General features: G+C 38.9%; 1 protein-coding gene across 2 annotated transcripts in view; it reads right to left on the reverse strand.

The window, feature by feature from the left end:
• The window catches only part of MLLT3 (MLLT3 super elongation complex subunit), a 136,658-nt gene that overhangs the window by 12,108 nt on the left and 105,073 nt on the right, over positions 1-19,477 (reverse strand). For both annotated transcript variants that reach the window (XM_014057750.2, XM_087716117.1), the window contains exons 7-8: positions 8,282-8,360; positions 4,328-4,460 (exon numbers count right to left, since the gene is read on the reverse strand). In XM_014057750.2, coding sequence (XP_013913225.2) covers positions 4,328-4,460; positions 8,282-8,360 — 212 coding nt within the window. The remainder of the gene's footprint in view (positions 1-4,327; positions 4,461-8,281; positions 8,361-19,477) is intronic.

Raw genomic sequence — 19,477 nt, forward strand, 5'->3', positions numbered from 1 at the left:
GGAGGCAAGAGCCCTAGATGAGAATTTGGTGGCATTAAGGGAGGCATCGGCTGAATACTCTACCGCTGTGATTATTTTGTTTACATCCTGGCGAGATCTAGTGTCGCTAGCTGGGAGATTGGCTAATAACTTACGCAGCCAAAACAAGGCTGCCCTGTTGAAATAGGAAGAAGAAGAGGAGGCTTTCATGGCCCACGCAGTGGCCATATGAGTCTTATGACAGGTCTTCTCTGCCTTCTTGTCCTCAGCCTTGAGTCCTTCCAGCAGATCCGCTGGAAGAACCGAGTTCGAGGTTAGGGCCACTATGGGATTATCCACCTGGGGGAGCTTCAAGAGATCCTCCATTCCAGCCTCCATAGAGTAGAGCTTTTTATCCACTCCACTGGGGTTAGCCATTGACTCTGGCTGAGCCCATTGGTGCTGGACAACATCCAGGAAGAGTTGGGGTGCTGGAACCAGATCTTGGGAGGGGTGGTTTCCTTGAAGAGGCCTGCTGCTGGATCCTGAGATCTGGCAGGTGTCTTATTGTCCTGGTCTGAGGAAGTCTTATCCAACTGAGCGGGAAGTCCCATCTGAATAGATGAGGCCCTAGCCTTGGTGAGAGTGGCCCGGAACATAGAGGGCTTGAACAAGCCCAAGAATGCAGGAACATCAGGGGCCTTATTCTCGTCTTCCAACAAGTCCAGTGCATCCTAAATGCCCTCCTGAGTGTCAGATGCTTCGCTGACGGCCAAGGAGGCAGGCGGAGAGACCCTGCCCGATTGTGCCTGAGAGTCAGGGACCTTCGCCTTGGCTCTAGCACAGCCTGGGAGAGGCAATGTGAGGCCCAGTTGCTGGATGCTATATGCAATCCCTGAGATATAGCCTTTGCAACCACCTCCCTCATTGCTGGTGACAGTTCAGGAGTGGGATCCTGATTCTGGGGCGATGCTCTAGGGCCTGGCCCAGAGGTAGGAATTCCCTCCTCCTCCAGCAGGAAACAAGCTTCATCCCTGTACTCCTCTTCTAGGGATGAGGCCAGAGAATTGGGAGATGCCCTAGAGGGGTTTGGGGAGAATGCAAAATCCTCCTCATCCACTACCGATAGAACCTCCTCTGGAGGGGGATCTACAATGGAAGGGACAGGAGGATCTTCAGCAGATAGAGGGAGCTCCTTGTCAAACCCCTGGTTTCCCTAAGCCCTCTGAAATTGCTTTTCTAGAGCTCTCTGTCGTCTCTCTGCCAGTCTCTCCTCAGCCTTAGACACCCTTTGTCACCTGGGCTGCTTGCCCTTTGTAGGACATGCTGCACTAACACGTTTGGCCACAGGATTGGGTCTGCTGCAGAGGTGGGTTCCTACCAGTTCGCACCTATTCGGTAGAACCGGTTCGTCAAATCTACCGAACCGGTTAGAAGAGGTTCCACCAGTGGACCCGGAAAGCAGGCCACACCTACAGAAGAGGTTCCAAAAATTTTTGAAACCCACCACTGGTCCTTGGATATGATTATTCTACACTATCATGCTCCTATTTATAAAACTCAGTTCCTCTGTGAAAGGTAAGGATGACTACTGTGTTTGTGGTGCAAGCAGAACATTGCGTGTGTTGAAGTTGTTTTAACGCAAACCAAAGATGCCTTTTAAAAAACAAGTTTACATCATATTTTTATGCAGGCCAGTGCTGTGTGTGAGGTAATTTAAGGTGCTTCTGACAAGTGTCGTCGGCATCTTCATATCCGGTCACATGGGCGGCAAGCCACTCCCATCCGGTCACATGGGCAGCAAGCCACTCCCACAAAGGAGGCCATACCCACAGAGTAGGTTCGAACAATTTTTGAAACCCACCACTGGTCTGCTGTGCTTATTGACGGGAGGTCCTGTCTGATCTTTGGCTTTGTCCACACTCTTGCTGGCCATGCTTGAACTTGCTAGCAGCCACTTGGATTAGATGAGAGGTGGCCCAGAGGAATTGGAGAGCAGAGTCAATGGGCCCAGACAGGGAATGCAGCAATGAGTTTTGGCGCCAAATTGGAAGGCCCAGGGTGCCTGCAGATCCATACAGATGAGAGAAAGCAGGGAATGGCCTGGGGAAGCCAAACTCCCTGCAGCCACTATTTTGAATCTTCCTGGGGAGGGGGAGGCCTGCCTGGAGACCTAGAGCAAGGCCACTCGATTAATACCCCTCCCAGCGGAAATCTGTGAAGGATCAGACTGCGGCACTAATAAAATGGCTTGACTTTTAAAAGCGCACCTTTTTTACTGTTCAAAATGGCTACCACAAGCTTAGAATGGCACCGGGGCTGCTGTTGGCTATCCGGAGAGCCCAGAAGAGCCTCTGGGGCTAAATAGAGTCCTCCGACAGCTTTTCCAGGGATCCTGACCTCCTACCTTGCCCCTGAGCTCGCCAGTGGCCGCTGGCGAACCTCCCGGTGCAGCCTCAACAGCGTGTTAGCACGTAAGGCTGATTAGCTCCAAGCTGCCTGATCCGTGCATGAGGGAAGTGAAGAAATAAGGAGGAATGCTTTCCAACAAAAATATAACAAAACCTAAGGCTATCTAACACTACACAGTGAAACAAAAATAAGAAAAGGCTATACTAAACTAATTTGGAGAGTCCAGCTTGCTCTCCAAGGACTGGATCTCCTCAATGTATCCTTTTAGGATGACTGAGTTTTTCAAACTGAACTCCAAAGGGAGCAGGGGGCGTGGCTACACTAAAGATTTAAACTCAGTACTTGGGCACCCATGCTTGGACGCTCCAGGCACTTGCCCGCTGCTTATGCAAATGGAGTTTTGCGTGTGAGCATGAGCACCTGTCACTTGTATAAGTAGAGTTGCATGTGCTTCCACTAGCCCACTTGTGTGGCCCGGTTCCGAATGGGCTGCAGCCCAGCAGCCGGCTACAGCTCAGAGGTTGGGGACCCCTGATTTAAGAAACAAACAAATAAATATTGTATTATGATGGAGAGACAATGGTGGAAGAAGTGTATTGGAAGAATCTCAAAAATAGTATTTTCAAACCATGAAAATAGCAAGTGCAGTTTAACGTACCTTTGTAAACCAAGTGGGACAAAAAATATTAATTTCACAGATCTTTGGCCATTTATGTCTTAACTTTGAACTACTGCTTTGGCAGAAATCAAAATTAAAAACTTCTTGAAAAACGTGCTCCAAGTCAAGGGGTTCCCACTGCTGCCTTAGGTAATTTATTTCACAGTAAAACCATTTTATTGGTTAGGAAGTCACCGTCTACTCCAGGGCTGTCAAACTCCCAGCCCTGGATGCATCACATGCTGGCCATGCCCAGCCCTGGTTTAGCGAAGAGGGTGGGGGAATGCTGATACATCATATGACGCTGCTGTAACGACATGAGTTTGACACCCCTGATCTACTTACGCCTTCAAATAAGTCTATTTCCATAACTCAAGACCATTGTTACATGTCCTGTGACCCTGGGATGACAGAAAATTGGTCATAGCCTTCTTATACGACATCCCATATTTGAACATGACTATGCTGCCCTTTAGTTGTTTTTTTCTGAAAGCTAAAACTTTCTTCAGTCTCTCCACAAAGAACTTAATTTGCAGTCCCCCTGTTTATCCTCGCTGTCCTTTCTTTACATCTGTCCTAATTTATCTGAATTGTACTGAAATTGCAGAACAGAGAACTGAATATAGTAGTGAAGTGGAGAACAGAATGGAACTATCACATCTCATGAAATAGAAATTACATTTCAGTTAATGCAGTTCAAAACCATGTTTGTCTTTTTTTTTGCAGTCACATTATACTTAATGTTTAAGTATAGCTGTAAAGTTTTCCACAAGTACTTTTACAAAGCCAGATGTTTCCATCCTATAACTGATAATTTAATGTCCTTTCCTAAGATAACAGCTTCCAATTAGCCTTTGTTACAGTTCGGCTATGTTCAACTCATTTCCCTTATTTCTGAAATTCACTGTATATGGCCTAAAGAATTAAAAGCACAATATACATATAGTGTGAAAATGAGAGTGAGATAGAGAGAAGAGAGAAGAGAGAGAGAGAGAGAGAGAGGGAGGGAGGGAGGGAGGGAGGGAGGGAGGGAGATGGAGCACTTGACTATAGAGTGCAGGAGACCTTACTCTTCTTTCTTGGCATGCTGAGCTTTTAAAACAACTTCCCAGATTCTTTCTTAAAATGTTTAAAATTTCCTTAAATCCCTGCATGTTGTTTTCTTTTCTAGCATGCAGTGTTTTAATGAATCAAATAAATATTTCTGGCTTATCTCAAAATCTAAAATAAATCTCTTTACTATCTTTCGCTTGTCTTAGGCTGTCAAATTATCTGGAATTTATTTTTCTAATTCCTAACCTGCGCACTCTACTTCCTCCGTGAGTATTTATAGGTCTTTCCATCTCAGAGTCATTGTCATTCTCATCTGCTTCATCAGATTCATCTTCATTATCATCAGAATGCAGATCTTTCATTATAGACCTCAAAGGACCTAGTGAATAAAAACAAAAAGGGACACAGTTCAACAATAGGAATTCACATGAAGCCTATTTATGGTTAGCTTCATAATAAAACAAGTTCTAACAAAAATTTTAAGAAAGGCGAAAGAAGGATCTGATCATTAAACAAAAGATGCACTGCTTGGGGGAGCTTATGAAGCAAATGCTTAAACAAAAGTAAATTTATTCAAGGACCAGTTGACTTAAAACAGGATTATTTCTGTCAACAAGGAGATTAGTGTTTTAAGTGTTTGCAGAATAAGCCCCTTGGAATGTTAAGTAAAGCAACTTGGCATTCTACAGAACCAAATGGATCTTTAAAACAAAACAAAGCAAAATAAGATGCTATAAAAGACCCTTAAAGGTATCTTATACTGGAAAAATCTAAAGAGGCCACAGTAACAGTACATTTTGCTAGACTAATCCGTGTATTGAAAGTCATAGTCTAATAAATCACTGTGATTACAAGTTGCTCTAGCCAAGGCATTCTTTGTCTGCCTGTTTTTGATCTACTTAGAATATAGCTGTCTTCTTTAGTCTAAGGTCAATATCAGGTCAAGCCAGCTTTTTGCATGCTCATATGTATAAAGTGTGTCAATTCCAATAGAAGAGACCTATTTTTATCCAAGAATTGGATAGAGATCCTAAGCCTCCTACACTAATAAAGTTGTATTAAATAAAAGTTCTACAATTAGATACTTAAAATGTTACCATATTTTAATAACATTACAGACATTTACTAGAAGTATTAGTTTCCAGAAGGAAATAAAAATATTTAATCTGCCCAGAGGTTGGGAAGCAAGAAGAAAAAAAACCTTTGAGCTAATTTCTGAGCTAAAGCTCTAAAAAATAATTCTGCCACTAAAAAACAGAGCAACAGCTTTACAGAATAGTTTAATTCTTAACATCATCATTAGTGGTATTGTTAATTACAACGTGATATGCTGCTCTATGCCAAAATAAAGATTGGCTGTTGTTAAATTACTAATTGCTTTATTAATTAATTCAGAAAGGCAAAAGACCTATGTGGTCTGAAGAGAAACGGATTAATTAATTTATGTCCTGCCTTTCAAGATAGCTAAAATAAAGAACAACAAAGACAAGTTTTAAATACATAAAATAATTTACAATTTTCTGCATGATCATAATTATTAAAATATAGACAGGATAAATTCCAGTTATGTGTGTGCTTGGTATTAAACAGGAATTATAGCCCAAACTGACTGCAATTATTCATTAAGAAAGTATTAAAAACTGCATGCTACCTTCCAAAACTAGGTTTTTTTTTAATGTGGCTTATAAAAGAACTTGTTTTTGGTAACCCAAATAAACCCATGTTTTAATGGCATGTATCATAGTCATTAGCCAACTTTATACTTTGCCGTAAACCATAGTTTTTTGTGCTTGTTTAGCACACCATGTCAATCCAGCCACTGTGGCTAAACCACAAAAAGTTGTTTAACAAATAATGATTAAAACAAATGGTGGCTTAGTGCAATGGAGCAAGAGTTTTCAAGTAACAGTACTAACAGTTTAATGTAATCTTGATTTCATTCATTTCCAAGGGTGTTTCTGCTTAAAAGAAAAATTGGTTGTTTTGTTTTGTCTCCATGTGGTTATTTCTTCATTTATATCTCATCTTTATTCTTATAATTTTCAATAAGTTGGCAATGAACATACTTAATATCTTCCTCCTATTTTCCTCATAATAACGATCCTCTGCCAATTGAACCCTTTTTAAATCGCTTATTGTTTATACCAGAATAAATAGGATAGTAAAGTAAAAGACAGAGAATTAGAGAAGATCACAAAGTATCAAGATTTGAAAAGTTGAAGGATTATGGCATAAATCTGTGTGTTGACAAAATTTCTATCAATTATAAAAGGTCACATTGCTTGGATCCATATGTATACTCTGCTGATACATTATGGCATCATAGATCCTCGGGAAGAAGTTGATGCATGTGACTGCTAACAACAGCTAAATACAGGCTTCATATTGTTATGTACATAATAATACAATTACAATACTGTCATGGAAGTTATATATGTTTTGAATATTCCCTGAAAAGCAGTAATCAGTTGGCAAAGGAAGAATTTTCTTATAATCAGGAAAAAATATGTGTGAAGAAATTTAGAAATATCAACTGATGAAAGAACTGGAAAAAAGCATTTTTACTTAATTTTTTTAAAAACTAGATTCATAACATTGTGCTATTTACTATTAAGAATAACACAATGGGAACTCCCTCAACTATTTAAATATAAACTACAATATGTTTTTGCATATCTAAATATGAAAAAACATATGTTTTTGCATACAGTATGTAAATCCTAACTTCTTGATAACAGTCAAAATTTAAAAAAGGTTTAAAATATATTTGTTTCCTTTTGTAAAAAAAAAAAGAGTATTTTAACATTACAAGTTTTAGGTTCTTTGGTTTACTCATTTCTGCAAATTTAAGACTGATAGACCTTGGAGGACTACTTTTTTAAAATGTATCATGCAAAATACATCTTAATTCCAATTATACCACTGTTCCGTGGGCTGCACTGGCTGCCGGTTTGCTTCCGGGTGCAATTCAAGGTATTGGTTATTACCTTTTAAAGTCCTGAATGGCATGGGTCAAGGTTACTTGAGGAACTGTCTCACCCCAATGGGACTGGCCCACTCCACCAGCACCAGCAGAGGAGGCATCCTGCGGGCCCTGTCAATCAAGGAGTTTTGGCTGGCAGGGTCCAGGAGAAGGCCTTCTATTCTATAGTTCTTGCCTGTTGGAACATCTTATCCCCTAAGGTGAGATTGGCTTCCACCTTTCTGACCTTCCTTAAGGGCTTGGCGAGCAAATGGCCTGGCACCCCAACAGGGGAGTATCACACTAGAGGTGGTTGATAAATTAACAGGCTTTTAATGCTGATAAGCTACCCAAAGTCACTTTGAAATGAGATGGGCCACAAATAAACCAAATAAATAAATAAATAAAGTACTTTTTAAGTTCAAAAAAATGTGTTTATGCAGCTAAGCTGCTGCCATCTTCTATTGGGACATAGCCTAATCCAAAGTAACTAGAAATACAGTTGATTGATTTCTGAAGAAAGGTACAATGCTGACTAAAATTTAACTACTTTAGATGTTAACAAGTTAAACTTAATGATCTAGGAATTGCCACAGCACTGGGATGCTAGGATCAGCCTAGGAGTGGGGAGAATGTAATTCAAATACCTACTGAGCTATCAAGCTCTTGCAGGTAGTCCTAGACTCACTATTGTCAATTGGGATCAGAATTTCCTTTGCTAAGCCAGATGGTTAAGTGAGTTGTACTTGATTTTACAACCCTTTTTGGTAGGGGAATTACTGCAGTTAATAGGTGAATCATGCAATCGTTGTGTGAATTCAGCTTTCACTCCACAGACTTTGCTTATCAGAAGCTGACTGGGAAAATTGCAAATAGTGAGCATGTGACCCCAGATGCTACAACTATTGTAACTACATACCCGTTGCTGAGCCTTCAAATTTTGATCATATGACCACAAGGATGCCACGACAGTCCTCTAAGTGCAAGAGATGGTTGTAAGTCACCTTTTTCAGTGTTGTTGTAAATTTGAATGGTGACTAATGAATGCTTCTAAGTCAAGGGCTACCTATCTTATGATTCATTATCAGTTCAACATATTTTGCATGAATAAAATGAGAGGATAAAGGTTCTTAGAGCTATCCCTAGTAGGATGATAATCCATCTTTAAAAATAAAAATGCCATCCTTTTGCCTGCATGCCCAAGCACGTGACCCCCACCCTTCCTTTTTTAATGTTACCTTGCTGTCGGCTGTTCTGAGATGGTATGAAACTGGAGCTAGAGCTGGAACTTGAACTTGCGGGGCTGGGTTGCTCAGACTTGGAAAGGAGAGAATGTGGCAGAGTCAAGAGAAAATAAAAAACACAAAATTAGTTCATCCGCTTGCTCAAAAAACAAACAGAAACAAAATACACAGATACAGTAAATGGTCACATTTACTTTGCAATAAATGGAAGGAAGAACACACTTTCCCGTGATTACACAAAGGGATAAGACATTATTCACAATGGGCAAACTTTCTTTTTCATCCCATATACTCTAGGTGGAAGACCCATTAGTGGTTTTGAAGGCAATAGGCAGACCATTAAGAGTCAAAACAGAACAACTATGCACACATAAGTTGCAAACTCATTTCATGAATGCCTACAGAGCTCCCATGTACAAAGGTATTTCCTATACCCATGATGGCAAACTTATGACACGCGTACCAGAGATGGCATGCAGAGCCCTGTCTGTGGGCATGCACAACATTGCCAGCTGTTCTTTTGGTTTCTGGCCAGCTGGTCTTCACGGGAGCATGGAAAATGGCCAAAACCCAGGCTATTTTCCAGGCCGTTTTGTCCCATTTTTTTTGTCCCGTTTTCAGGTTGTTTTTTTGGACCAGAAAATGGCCTGAAAAACAGCATGAAAAAGGCATGGAAAACACCCAAAAAACAGGTATGTGTGTGCTGGCTAGCTGGTCTTCGGGTTTCCAGAGCTCCGGCACACGCACATACACACTCATTCTGGTTTGAGCACTCAGTACCGAAAAGGTTCACCATCACTGTCCTATACAATAGTCCAGCAATAAATTGTGAATAGGTCCAATTTTGGTTAACCTTTTAATAAAATGATTAGTGAATTTGATTTAGTAAGGCCATCCGAGCCTATAAATTGGACCTTCCAGCTACATTTGCTGAAAATCCTCCAGATATCCTGCCAAACTATCTGGATAATACCCAGTGGAAGAAAGCTGTTAAAAATGTAGAATGATTATAGACAGAACTGTAGAACGAATGAGAAACTATGACACAGAAAAAGACCTATATTTTCCTTAAGCTTGTATATTAAGAACATTGCTCCCACAGCTGTCAAACAACTTTATAATAATCTGAAAAGATTGTGTATGAAGATGCTTAATTTAAACAAGGAAAAGGCTAGGGAATAGAAGCAGGACCCATAACAAGTAATTGCAGCAATTTTTTGTTTCTCAAGAAAAATGCTCATGATGCTGTAAGGTTTCTGGAATACATGAAAGAATTTTAGAAGGAAAAATCTGCAAAATGTTTTGTGATCTTTACTGGTTGTGCTAGGGTTAAGGCTGTGTGTGTCTGTGACCTGCTTCCAATCAGAGTAGAGAATAAAGATTGGAGAAGGTAAAGGACCTGATTGACCACTATGAAAATAGCTTTAAAATTGTTTAATACCAAATAGGTGGTATGAGGATAATTATTACATATTGTAGGAATATTTATTGCATTACATTGTATTGTGGGTATCTATGACAGCATAATAGCACTACACAATTCCACTGTGTATAATCATATATGCCAATCTGCCAAACTGTTAATTTTGAGAATAAACAATATTGTGGAAAGTGAGGAAAAGAGAGGTAACAAGTAAAAGAACATAAAGGTAAGAGATAACAGAAAGAAAATGAGTCTAATTAAATTTTCATTATAGCCTCTATATTTTTCTATGCTTACGAATTACGCTTGCTTTTACTACATTCAAGCACTTATTTTTGTTAAGATTTTCACTTCCTCTCTCCTTCTGAGGAGTTCATCAACTCTATCCAGTTCCAAGTCCTCTTTTTCCTCTCAAACCCTTCATTCCCTTTTCATGTATTTATTTGCTTCTTTTCTACTGGTCTTTTTCCACTTTTCTTTTCACATCCATTTAGAACTCCTTCATTCTTGAACCTATCTCTTGTTCCACCACACATTTCTTAGGCACTCAAAATTGCATTCAACTTATTCCTCAGCTGCCCTTGCTCACCACAATCCATGGCACATATTTGCTTGCTATGACCCTGCCTTCCTATAGCCTCTCCTGGTCCTCCCAAAGCCCCCTGAATTACCGAATTACTTCTCCTAACTAACTATTCATGACAGGTCAGTTGGTCTGGCATGTGATGGCAGTGCAAAGTGGCAGTGGCAATCAGGCAGCAGGACCCTTGGGGAAGCTGAGAATTTTGAAGGTCAGGTGACCAGCGGTGATAGGAGTGGGAGCTGGTTTTTCAGCTGCCACTTAGTCGGCTATGTGGTACATTCCCCACTTAGGCAGCTCTTCTCTGTTTTTTATGTAAACTAAGTTAGGGCAGGACTGACATTGTGCTGGAGATCTCAGGGCAGACAAGTTTAACGGATATCTTGTATGGTGGCATGCAGACTGCAAATATCAGGACTGGCAGAGACTTTTTAATAAGTGGGTGGCAGGTGCATGGGGTAAGTTGGGTTGGAGCTGCCTGCTGCCCTCAAGTAAGAAATAAGGGTAGGTTGGTAGAGGTCTCTGCCTCACCGGCTCTCTGGGCAGCAGACACCCCCTCCCCTTGCTGGACCATGTGAAAGCAGGGTGGCATATCTGTTTGTGTGTTAAGAGTGAAAGAAGGTTTGAGAGTTGGTTATTGTGAGATGGAGGGCCTGCTTGCTCAAAAAGCAAATAGAAAAAAAATATGTGTAAAGTTGGAACCTGGAGATCAATGGATGCAGATGATGGATCAGGTACTTGTTTCCCTTGGTCTTAGTATTTATTTATTTATATTTCATATTTCTAAACCGCCCATCTCCCTGAAGTAGGGGCATTGAGTAGTGTACCATATAATATGACTGATAGATAAAAAATGTATAAAAATTAACATTAAAATTAAAAATTAAACTACGGTTAAAATTCTAGATGATAGAACAATGACAATTAAACATCAAAAGGAAAAATCAAATGACTATTTAATGTTGGATTATTACAAGTGTGTGTGTGGGAGCTCTCAAGACATTAGCCAGTCCTATATTTGCAGGGTCTTCTGTGGGCCCCCACCCCCATGCCAGGCCACAGGGTCAAGTTTTGACCCCTTTGTAGAAGATCAAGAGATTGAGGACTTTCCTCACCTCTGAGGTCAGGATGTTTCACAAAGTATTTACTGGCTGGATGCCCTTCCTGATACCTACATGGAGTTTGCAGCAATTACTTATTGCCCCCAGAGACAGAAATATCTGCCGCTACCTAGCATTGAACTCACAGTTTCCTGACTGTGAGGTGAGAGCTCCACCTCTAGGCCACCATGCTACTCATATAAGTCTAATAAATAAATGTTACCTAATAGTTTTTTTTTTCTCCCACATAATATCCATTTGTACAAAATGCATTCCTGGTTCTTCCATTATCATAAATCACTAGATACACACTTATCAGCAATCTATGAATTCCTTTTATACGTATATAACTTTTAGATGACATTAATTCATATTTTTGACATCTATTTTAACTCTTTCAAGTACATATATTCCTTTACTTCCATGTACATATTCTTCATTCCATGAGAACACACAACTTTACTTATCTGTATATTACTAAAACTTTTCTGTCTGTAACCCATACACTTGATACACTTCACCATAAAGTAAATTTTTTTCAATAAAGGTACCTCAACTTACAGGGCTAACTCACAGAAGTTAGGGGCCCAAGGATTTTCTCCCATTTCAGCATCGCTCCAATCAGCCGCAATCACATAATTCTTATTTTCTGCTCAAAAGATGTCACCTCATATATATTGCTTGAATAAGTTACAACTTTCCTCAAGCAATTATTAACTGAAAATAATTTAATAAATGAGTGATTTGATTTCTGCAGCAAAATGAAGGGCAAGAAATGTTTAATAAAAATAGGGTATTTATTATTGGTACAAAATCAATAAAGAAATAAAACTTGATTCATGGACAATTTTTCTTTCTTTCACTGGTATGTCCATCAATAGAGTTTCCAAGAAATAGTTTAATATTGTTGAGTAAAGTGAGGTAGGAAAGGCTGCCAAGGTTCCTGGAGGCTGGTCTTTCTTGAGAGGTTCCTGATGCCTCCATCAGAAAGTCACAAAACAAAAATTATAATTGTAAGTCACACAGAGTCATTGATTGAGTTGGGCAGTTATAGAAATTGACTGACTGACTGACTGACTGACTGACTGAATAAACAAAAAGGGAGATACCTATTGCTCACACTTATCAAAGGGTGGCAACCACGATGACTTGTAGAATTATCAAGAGAAGTGGAAAGAGTGAAGTTGCTACAAATCATCTGTTTTTAGGTTATACCCTGTTTCCCTGAAAATAAGACCTCCCCGGATAATAAGCCCAATTGGGATTTGAGCGCATGCGCTAAAATAAGCCTCCCCCAAAATATTGCACCACAGGAGCAGCCATGAGGTGACCACACTCGCCGCCTCCTTCACCCCAAAAATAATAAGACCTCCCCCAAAATAAGGCCAAGTGCTTATTTTGGGGGGGTCAAAAGAAAATAAGACCCTGTCTTATTTTTGGGGAAACACGGTAGTAAAATGAAAAGAGATGAGTTTGTGGTTTGATTATCTCTGGCCAATTGAAAACTGGTCTCCAATGCTCACCTTGTTCTGTATTGCAACCAGTTTTCTACAGGCTGGCTGTAGCTTCAAGTTACATTGAATGGTCCATTGAATGAACAATTTCAGTTCAACTTAACTGAGAAATACAAATAGTATATTTATAGCCATAAATCCTTCAATTAATTACATTCAAAGTTCCCTCCCCAAAAAGCGCAATAGTAGTATGTGGCCTCTATTAAATTCAGTGCTAAGTTGCAGTTTCATGCGTTGTGCTTACATAAGCTCAACAGTTGTTCATTTACCATAAATCAATCTATTGTTGCCCTTTGTAATGAGAAGGCAGATTTACAGCTTTTTAAAGGCTTGCTTCACAATCAAAAAGATTGTGAGGCAAGCTAATGGAACATCTCTCTTTTTCTGAGGGTGCCAAAGAAAGGAGGAGGGAGTAGAGTTAGCATCTGTTCCTCTCAGACAAATGACATCTGTAGTTCTCACAGCTGGGACTGAAAGAAGCAAGCAATTTCAACGTTTGTACATACATGGAGATTCATGTGTTCCTCACTTGCTTCACACAAAACATTTTTTGTATTGATTTGATGGCACGTGACCTCTGTGCAAAATCTATACATATAAACTGAACCTTACTCCAAATTATCAGCAAAAATATGTGAACCTTTGATATGTAGTTTGGGTTCTATATAAAAAGGATCAGTGATGTAGATCCTAATGTATGTGTTAAATAGAGTTAAAGAAGGAGAAGTATTTCCCAAGGGTAGATATTAGATAACTTTGCAAGCAATTTTTTTTCATATTTCCCTTCTTGTTTTGCAATTATTTCTAAAATGAATATGGAGAAAATGACTCAGAGAAGGCAACAGATAAGCACTCACATAAAAAATTCTAATTACTGTATACAAAGTCCAATGTGTAGTAAAACAGGAATACATAATATTTAGCCATAACATGTTCTTCCCCTAAAATTTAAATTTAGTGCACAGAAATTTTTTCATAAATTCACAACTTTTAGAACCAAGATTATGGCTACCACAAGAGTGATAGCTTTATATAAGAAGCTAAAGTGAGAAACTGAAATATATTTTTAAAAAAATTATTAGAAACTGTCATATGCAACACTTTTAATGTCTCACTGTTAGTTCTCTGGCTTTAGTATTTGTTGTTAGAAAGATAGAACTTCTGAACATTTTGAAGCAAGCAACTGTTTTCTCCTCATCTTCCCCAAAACAAGAAACTGCCTGATCAAAAGAAATGGTCTTAGCATTTTAGAAAATTAAATTAAACTACAGGTTTGGTTTATTCATCAGTTAAAATTTCAATATTAAATGTAGAAGTATGTTTGAGTCATACATTTAAATGTATTGTTGGGTGAATAATTTTCTCTTCTTTTCTGAAGAAGGCCCTAAAGAATCTAATAACTTTTTAACAAATAATTAATTCAAATTTTGCAATCCTTGATTCAGAAGATAGAACACATTGGGAATACGCAGAGTTTTATTTTATTTTTCTTCAAATTTTCAAATAGAAAGCAAACTGGTTTAAAATAAACATTGGCCTTTCTTATAAAAGTTCTCCTATTTTGGAAAATTGGTCTTAAATTCAAGATAAACATGGCATATAATAAATAAATAATAAACAAATGAAATGGTATTTATTTATTTTATTTCAGAAAATTTATATGGTTGCTGAACTCACTCTCAATGACTCTGGGTGGGTTGTAAAGATAAAAACTCAATACAATAATGATATTAGAAATTATTCAAGAAAAAACAAGGGAAATATCTCCACAAAGGAAATATAGTATCTTCACAGTTTAGCTATTTCTTGTTCTTTTATGGCACAAAGCCAGGCAAAGTATTATTTATTATTACTCTGCAACCCACTAGTATAATCTATATATTATCTATAGTTTTATGAGTGGCTCAAAATCACATACACTTTTATCAAAGTATGCATTTTATATTTGTAATATTTCTTTTGAGATCAAATATTCTATTCCATAGACAGAAATTTTTGCCACCCAGGAATACTGCGGTGGCAAAAAATATATATGAAATTCTCAGTCCAAAAGCATTCAAAGAAATACAGCAATAACTTATATTTTCTATATCTCAAATCACAAGATGAGTCTTCAAAAATCAGTTACAAGCAATGTTTTGATTAGCTCATACAGAAACACAGTTGGAAAATAATTTTGTTAGCAAATATTGAAGCAAAGTATGGAAGAAAGAGTATAAAAGCATCCATGCGGATTCAAATCAAACAATCATCTAGTCCAGCAGATGCCTAAAATTCATAAAAGGGACAATGATTATAAGTACCATTATATTTACAGTATGCTCCCCAGGAACTGATTTTTTAGAGGTTTATCATTTCTGTTACTACTATACTCCATTTCCAACTCGTTATCATTTTGCTTATTCCTTTGTAAATTACTTCTTAAACAATACAACTATAATTACTACACTACAACCATCCCCTTTAACCTTATGCTTTCCACACTCAAAGGGAACACAACTATACCAGTAGAGTTAGTAATCTTATTGCCTATTCCAAGATGTGTTTTCATTAATCAATATTATTACTAATATACGTAGGCTGTATGTCATTAATTTACCTCAATTGAAACAGCACAATAGCAAAGCTTAAACATCATTGGATTCCAAAATCACTTTACATCACACAGCATAAAATAGTTCTTGATCTAGTTTAGATATGAAGCTTGCACTATTGTTGATGTTGGTACATATTTAGCCAATCAATTGTGACATAAATACAAAGCATTCAAAAGGAAGAAAAGCAGTACAATCACACAAAATAATTAAAATGTCGAGGTAATTTTGAACAATGAAACTTTTTAAATGTCTAAATTTTGGATGTATGCAGATTTTATGATTAAGTGAAGGAATAAAGAAAAATAGATAAATAAAATGTTATGACAAGCAGAACACTGCTGTAGTCAAGTATATCTACATATCCCAGAACTGTCAAGGATATTTACATTTCCCAGTAATTTTCATTAGGAATATTCAGAGGAAACATTGAGTGGGAAGGGTATGTTTCAGCTTTAATGATTAGTAATGTATACAGATGCAGTAGTGAAACAGTTGGCATAGTTCCACTATCACAGAAAGGTTGGGCTTTATGAGAAAAGCAACCAAGTCATTAACAAACATGGGATTCCTTGTAATCTGAATGTTAGCAATTAAGATGAATTAAACTGCTTCATCAAAGGCTTTGTCACTGGATCTTCCAGTAACACCTTCTAGGAAATTTTAAATAAAAATGATTAAACAATACCTCAGTAATTTTAACCTAGCCCGACTCTAGACTGACTGTCAATCATTTGAACTGTAATTTGAAAGGATACTCAGTAGAAGGGAAAAGAGCTTCTTTTAACCAATATATTTTGCCTAAATAGATGTGAGCTTATTTCAATATGTACAAGTAGTCCTTGACTTACAACCGTTCATGTAGTGACTCTCAGAAGTTACAATGGCATTGAAAAAGTGACTTATGACCATTTTTCACATAAATGTTGCAACATCACCATGGACACATGATCAAAACGCAGGTGCTTGGCAACTGACTCATATTTATGACTGTTCCTGTGTCCGAAGGTCATGTGATCTCTTTTTGTTTAGTTTAGTTTAGTTTTGGTTTATTTGTATGCCGCCCTTCTCCAGGAGGGACTCAGGGCGGCGAACAACTCAAAGGGGAAAGGGAACATAAACAACAGTACACATAATTAAAATACACGAAAATCACACAGCCATACCAGTCGAGAGGGGAGGGGAACTCATCAACCCCAGGCCTGCCGGCACCTTCTGACAATCAAAGTTAATGTGAAAACCAGATTCACTTAACAACTCTTATTAATTTAAAAACTGCAGTGATTCACTTAACAATTGTGGCAAGAAAGGTCATAAAATGGGGCAAAATTCAATTAACAACTGTCTCTTTTAGCAACAAAATATTGGGGCTCAATTGTAGCCACAAGTTGAGTACTACCTGTATTGGTGATCTCTCTATACCTCAGCAAAATAGAAGATATGTAAGAAGTGTTATTCTTCACTGAACAGTGCCCAAGAATAATCAATATTTTGGAAATGTAAACAACTATAATATAATACGAACTGACATCCTAAATATTTCAGCATATTTAAAATGAAGTGAACCCAAACAACTATGGTTTATCTTAAATGCCACTCTTGAGATTAAAAAAGATACAAAATTAGATTCAAAATGTCCACTAGTTCCTTATTATATTTTATCCATTGTTAATTTGGGTATGTCAATAGTTGTCTTCTATAATATTAAGGTATTAGTAATGTTTCATAATTCTCAATTCTCCTAAAATGTTTTCAACCAAATAGTGGAGAATGTTATCACTTCTTTAAATCCTTTCTCAGATTTTCAATATATTTGAAAGGTAACAAACATCAATATTTTATTTTTTCACAATAAAAGATCTTTGTTCCATCCAATTTATCTTATGATATAATAACAGCAAATTGTCCCTTTATCAAAATTTTAACAACCTAATGAATTCCATTGTAAGGGTTTTTGCAAAACATATCCATATGTTTAAAGAACCTGGGGAGATAGATAAGATTGATTGTAGCATGAGCACTTCATCTGTGGGCTGAATCCATATCTTTCTTAGCTCCTTCATCTGCTATGTGGGATTTCAGTAGCAAGATTCAGGAGGTCGTTGATGTTTCTCAAAGGAAAGGTGTGATGATATCTGCCTTGAAGAAAGCACTAATGTGCCCCCTCTTGAAGAAGCTATCTTTCAATCAAATCGTATTTGGAATTTTTACCTACTCTCCAATCTTCTATATCTGTGAAGCATGTGGAGAATGCATGAGGGGCCCACCTGAGAGAAAAATATCCTATTCATTCCAATAGATAGCCCAGCCCTACCAATGATGGCTGTTCATATGAATCATTATCTCTAAATGACATTTATAAATAACATTCTTCTCAGTCTACAGAAAAAAAAGTAAAGGTCCATTGTGTCTGACTCTAGTGCAGGGGTCTGCAACCTTAAACACTGAAAGAGCCATTTGGACCAGTTTCTCACAGAAAACACTGGGAGCCACAAAACCTGAGGGGCGTGGCCAACTTGACATCACTACACACTTGATCTTAGCCAAAAGGCCGAGAAGCTCACTCATTCCCCCCAGTCACATGATCCCCCCAGCCACGCCTACCCAGCCAGTCATTAGGGCAGAGAATGGTTGTTAAAAAACACTAGGAACCACAAAACCCTTTTGACATCTCTTTATCTCTCTATCTGTCTATCTTACCTCTCTCTCTGTATCTCTCTCTATGTCTCTCTATCTATCTATCTGCCCCTCTTACTGTATCTCTCTCTCTCCCCCCTCTCCTTCTCCCCCTATCTCTCTGTCTCTCTCCCTCCCCCCCTCTCTCTGTCTCCCTCTCTCTCCATATCTTTTTCACTCTATAGCTCTCTCCCCCTCTCCCCTCTGTATCTCTTTCCCTTCCTCTCTCTGTGTCTGTCTGTCTCTCTCTCTTTCCCTCCCTCTCTTTCCCCACTCTCTGTGCCTATCTCTCCGTCTCTCTCTTTCCCTCCCTCTCTCTCCCCTCTGTCTCTGTTTATTTTCCCCTCTCTGTCTCTCTCTCTTTTCCTCCCACTCTTTTCCTCCATCCCTCTCTTCCCTCTCTCTTTATCTCTGTCCCCCCCTCTCTCAGAGGGTGGAGGAACCCCTGAACTGGTACTAGGTGGTGGGAATCTGACGCCCAGAGACTGATGAGCCCAGGAGCAGTGCACCGAAGACCAGCTGGCTGGTGGGGCATCACAACACTGGCAGTTCTACAGGAAAAGCAACTGACATCTGGAAGGTGAGAGCGAGCAGAGTGGGAAAAGTGGGCGTAACAGCAAATGTACGCGACAAAGGCACACAAAGGCAAGTTCAGGGGCGCTTCGCTCCTGCACTAAGAATCTGGCCATCACCACTGCTGAGACAGGGCGACAGCTCTTTCATCCGTCTGCCACTACAGGGCAACAGGGAGCACATCAGAGGGATGAAACAGCCACATGTGGCTGTGGAGCTGCGGGTTGCCGACACCTGATCTAGTGAGTGGTCCACATCTCCGTTTCTTAGCCAATGGAGCCACCATTCTCTGAAGATACTTCTCTGATCATATGGCCAGTATAACTATATGCTAAGGCGCATGGAATGCTCTTACTTTTTTGCCCAAAGTGATATCTATTAATGTACTTGCATTTGCATATATTTGAACTGCTTGGTGGACAGGACCTGGGGCAAGTAACTGGAGCTCACTCCATCACACAGCACTTGTGTCTCAAATCCAGGCTGTAAGCTTTCCAGTTGACAAACTCAGTGTCTTTAATTACTGAGCTATCATGTCCCTAATCTACAGACATAAGGTCCTTGGCATTCCAGCATGTAACTAACTTTATATATTTTTCTGGGCTAGTACAATATAAAAAAAGATGTGAATTCCATTCCTGAACCTGGCCCCATGATGAACCTATGAGAGCCACTGCCTCTCTCTGGGATGTTTGTTCAACCTACAGCCCTGGTTATTTTCAGGTAGTGT

This window comes from Thamnophis sirtalis, unplaced genomic scaffold (genome assembly GCF_051295495.1).
Source record: "Thamnophis sirtalis isolate CommonGarterSnake01/CBP01778 unplaced genomic scaffold, rThaSir2_p1.2 scaffold_5, whole genome shotgun sequence".
Taxonomy (NCBI): domain Eukaryota; kingdom Metazoa; phylum Chordata; class Lepidosauria; order Squamata; family Natricidae; genus Thamnophis; species Thamnophis sirtalis.